Source organism: Phoxinus phoxinus, assembly GCF_949152265.1.
Source record: "Phoxinus phoxinus genome assembly, chromosome: 1".
Lineage (NCBI taxonomy): Eukaryota > Metazoa > Chordata > Actinopteri > Cypriniformes > Leuciscidae > Phoxinus > Phoxinus phoxinus.
In genome coordinates this window covers 43,139,411-43,143,694 of record NC_136876.1, presented here as the reverse complement: position 1 = coordinate 43,143,694, position 4,284 = coordinate 43,139,411, and the positions used below count along the sequence as shown (strand labels likewise).

The 4,284-nt window shown below is 42.5% G+C and overlaps 1 protein-coding gene across 1 annotated transcript; it reads right to left on the bottom strand.

The window, feature by feature from the left end:
* Positions 1-503: 503 nt before the first annotated feature.
* On the bottom strand, positions 504-3,971 carry LOC307003732 (uncharacterized protein). The gene is made up of 3 exons (XM_079622487.1): positions 3,688-3,971; positions 3,065-3,196; positions 504-1,663 (listed from the first exon to the last, which is right to left on the bottom strand). The coding sequence occupies exons 1-3, from the start codon at positions 3,770-3,772 to the stop codon at positions 1,185-1,187; spliced, it is 696 nt and encodes a 231-aa protein (XP_079478613.1). The 5' UTR covers positions 3,773-3,971; the 3' UTR covers positions 504-1,184.
* Between the last annotated feature and the right edge of the window lie 313 nt (positions 3,972-4,284).

The window sequence follows — 4,284 nt, the reverse complement described above, 5'->3', positions numbered from 1 at the left end:
TTATCATGGAGAGTGCAGTTCATGGTTGCATAGCAATGACAGACGCCACGGGACAGCAAGGGCTTGTGGAAAGGAGACAGGACACGCCCGCGCTTTCCACTTGTTTTTACACATCTAGAGAGACGTTGTTGATTAATGTCAATTTGAAGAAGAGCATGGTGTATTTTGTATAACGTTTTTATTTGTTTTTGTTATTAAATGTTTTGAGAACTACGGGACCAACACGCTACTTCTGCTACTTCCATAGCAGCAAGGCACACAGTAATGGCGGCGCTGCTTTACTTCCGTGTTTGTGTACATTCTTCAACTGGGTTTTATATTCAAATAGGGTTGAAAACCTGTGTAAATATTTAGACCATGGTCCATTTATGTGCACAATAAAAGGAATACACTAGCCTACAAAATCGCATCAGGGTAAGATATAAATGAACATTTGAATCTTCGAGTAAGCACCGTTGCTTGGCACCTGGAGTGGTAATCTGGAACACCTGGTTGCGCAATTAGGAAATCTTACGAAGGCTATAGTGCGTCCTTCAGAGGACGCATAGGTTGCAACATTTGAAGTTCACAGCCTTCGAAGGATGCAGCCTACACATTGGGACACAGCTATTGTGGTCATCCGCGCTGTGCCGAGGCACAACTCGCGTAAAATTGATAATTCCACAAATGACTGCAATTGCAGATTTCAAACAGATGGCGACAAAGAGGAAAAGCCACAGACTGCAGCTTTAACTATACATAGGCCCAATACTAGCAAAAAACAAAACACAGATATCTATGGCAATATCTCAGTGGTTGGGGATTAACGTGGCATTTCTTTTAACCATTTTGTGATGTTTTCCTGACAAAAAGGAAAAACCACCTTAACATGAACTGCTTAATCAAGGAAGGTTAACAGCTTTTACATTGGATAATTCTTCCCTTACTATACAGAGAATGACACCTCTCTGGCATTGCAGAGGATAACGTTAACAACCTTGCCTGATTAGACAGGATAAACCAACTTCCTTGACTATACGGAGGATGAAACAAAGTATTTTTGTCCCAAAAACTCCAATCAAGCAAAAACATTTAATTAAACAAGATTTATTTAGTAATAAACAGGGAACATTCCATTCGAATAAAGCACTGCATTGATCTGTAAGAGAATTCAGTCATGAGTTCGGCCAAATCAATGTCACGATTTACATTGGCCATCTTGGTGATCGTGACCGTTTTGGCGACCCAGACCGTTTTGGCGACCCAGACCGTTTTGGCGACCCAGACCGTTTTGGGCCATCGTGGCCGGCGTGAGCATCGTGGCCAGCTTGACAATAGTGACCGTCGTGGGGATCGCGGCCATCGTGGCCGTCGTGGCCATCGTGATCGTCGTGGCCATCGTGATCGTCGTGGCCATCGTGATCGTGGTGGCCATCGTGATCGTGGTGGCCATCGTGATCGTGGTGTCCGGCGCACTCAGGCTGCTTTGGCAGTTCAGCTGCAGGCTTTGGCGGTTCGGCCACAGGCTTCACAGGAGGCTTAACTGCAGGCTTAGGCGGTTCGGCCACAGGAGGCTTAACTGCAGGCTTTGGCGGTTCGGCCACAGGAGGCTTAACTGCAGGCTTTGGCGGTTCGGCCACAGGAGGCTTAACTGCAGGCTTTGGCGGTTCGGCCACAGGCTTCACTGGAGAGATACAGATAGTCATCTTAAATCAGTCCTTTCAATGGGATTCAGCACAAAACTCAAATCATGAATAGTAAGGGTTACAGAGTGAATTGTATTTTAAATATTCATCTTTATTAATTTTGTAAAACTATTCTGTGAAACTGCTAGATGTGCTAAATTTCAGGTATTTTTGTCATGGAGTAGGATATGACAATATAATTATAATAGACACGGAGAAGCTGGCCCAAACACAATACAACTACCTGTATATGGAGCCATACACTGATGTCCACATCCATTGCTGCAACATTTCTCATTGACTACGTTTACAAGCTGTTAAAATTCGGGTTATGGTCACTATTCGGGTTTCTGAAACATTCGGGATAACCCGTTTAAATGCGTGAGCAGAGAGAGTTACTCCTGTATACATGGAATGTGTAATCAGTCGCCAATATCCCGATGTAAACGGCGACGCACGGTTAGCGTCTGGACGTACGGACAACATTAAGACGCAATATGCGTCATTTCCGAATCGTCTTCCTGTATCCAAAGACAACAACAGCAGCAGCAGGCGGATAATGAATAGTTTGGGGCAGATAGCGATAGTCTTTGTTTGCGCTTTGGCGCTGGTACTGATCCAATAAAATACATTATATTCTTGGTTTTCACCACACTAATAAAGAAATTGGTCTCCTCCTCGCTCCAAAAGTGTGGTGCTGTGCTGCGTCTCGCCATGTTAACCTCGACTTGTTTACTTCCGCTATACTGCACGCGGGGTTTTTTTATGCGCCGTCTCTACTCAAAAGACCAAGATTCCTTGCGAATAGAACATGCGCAGAACACACATTTTGATGGGGATATGCCGAAATGCGTTTACAAGACCAAATATTCGGGTTAGAAAAGGGGTACCCCAGGTATAATATCCCGGTTTTTAAAAACCGGGATATGAGCATATCCGGGTTTTTGCCGGTGTTTACATGGCCGTGCGCGACCAGGTTATTGCTAATATTCCGGTTTTGAACGGGTTATTGCTAATATTCTGGTTTTGAACGGGTTATTGGCTGCATGTAAACGTAGTCATTGTTCGGACAGTCACTGTCATAGTAACACAACTTGGCACAATTTCCTCCTCCAGTTTTGGTGCTCTGACACTCTCCTGGCTTTGCTGTTATGAAGAAATGACAGAAAACACTGAATGCTGAAGGTCTCATTTACTGTTTGAAATATATATATATATATATATATATATATATATATATATATAGTTCCATCTTTCTACTTCAAAGTTTCATGTTTAGTTTAATGTGTTACTTGCAGTTTCTTTGCAAATATTTGTGAAGTTTACTAGGAACGTCTGAGTGAAAACTTTCAGTGTTTCTTTTGGGAGACCTCTAGCATCCATCATTAATTGAAACTCACTAAACACAGGCGGCACACATGCACGTCCACAGGGAAATTGACAGCATTTATGTCCTCCAGAGCAGTCGCTATCAGAAGTACATCCTCGACGGGACGGCACAACCGTCAGCATTACCGGACACTGACCAGAGTCTACAGAAGAGGATTCAAGAGGATTGTTAAAAAGGACCAGGGAGTGTTGTAATGGTTTCAGTGGTTATAAGTCAGAGGTTTTGAAATATAGGTGTCAAACTTGAAAATATGCATTTATCAAGAATAAATTCCATTCATCACTAAACTGTCAATCAGTTTTAAATACAACGAGTGCAGTTACAACCTCCCAAGTGGATGCTGGTGGTGGTTGAGGAGAGATTCCCTGATATGATTGTAAAGCGCTTTGAGTGTACAGTAATATATGAAAGCGCTATATAAATACGCTATATAAATGCATCATTATATTCTACCGCACAACTGGCGAGGTGTGTAATAGAAGCACAATGTAGATCAAAGACATGGACAGTTAATGTGTTTCATAAATTTACCATTGCAACTAAACGGACTGTAGCCATGTTCAAAAGAAATTCTTTTGTGTAAGGCACTTATTTATGCATTTCTTCAGACTGTAAGCTAAAAGATCTTCTCACCTGCAACTCCAGTGTATGTTGTGCACAAACATACAAACAGGCACAATAAAACAACACTCAACGAGCAGAACACTCGAGCTGTCATCCTCTCGACCTGTGATCTCACAATGAGCTCTGCTGGAAAACGCACTGAACTAGTCAGGAAAGACAGAAACTGCACACAAAACTACAACGCAAACATGTGCTGCTGAATCCCGCAACATAAATCGCTGTATTAAAGTTTTCTGAAAACGCGTTTTTAAAGATCCAAGGAGGTCTGGGTAACTCCAACCCTGATGAATCTCACCTGCCTGTAGCTTTAGCCTAATCTTGAAGACTCTGATTAGCTTGTTCAGGTGTGTTTGATTAGGTTTGAAGGAGCGGAGCGCTGCGTTCACGCCAGATGTCGTAATAATAATAACCGTAATTAGTATTATGTCTAATGCCTTGTGACTGTCCAAATACTTAAACTGCTGTCTTTGCACTTGACCACTTGTCTACTTGCATGACATATTTCCTCTATTTGGCCCAAGTGTTCAAGTTGGCATAAAGACTGCAAGGGTAGAACTTTTCATTACTCAATTGGACATAGGCCTACTTAGTCTTGTAAAAAATGCA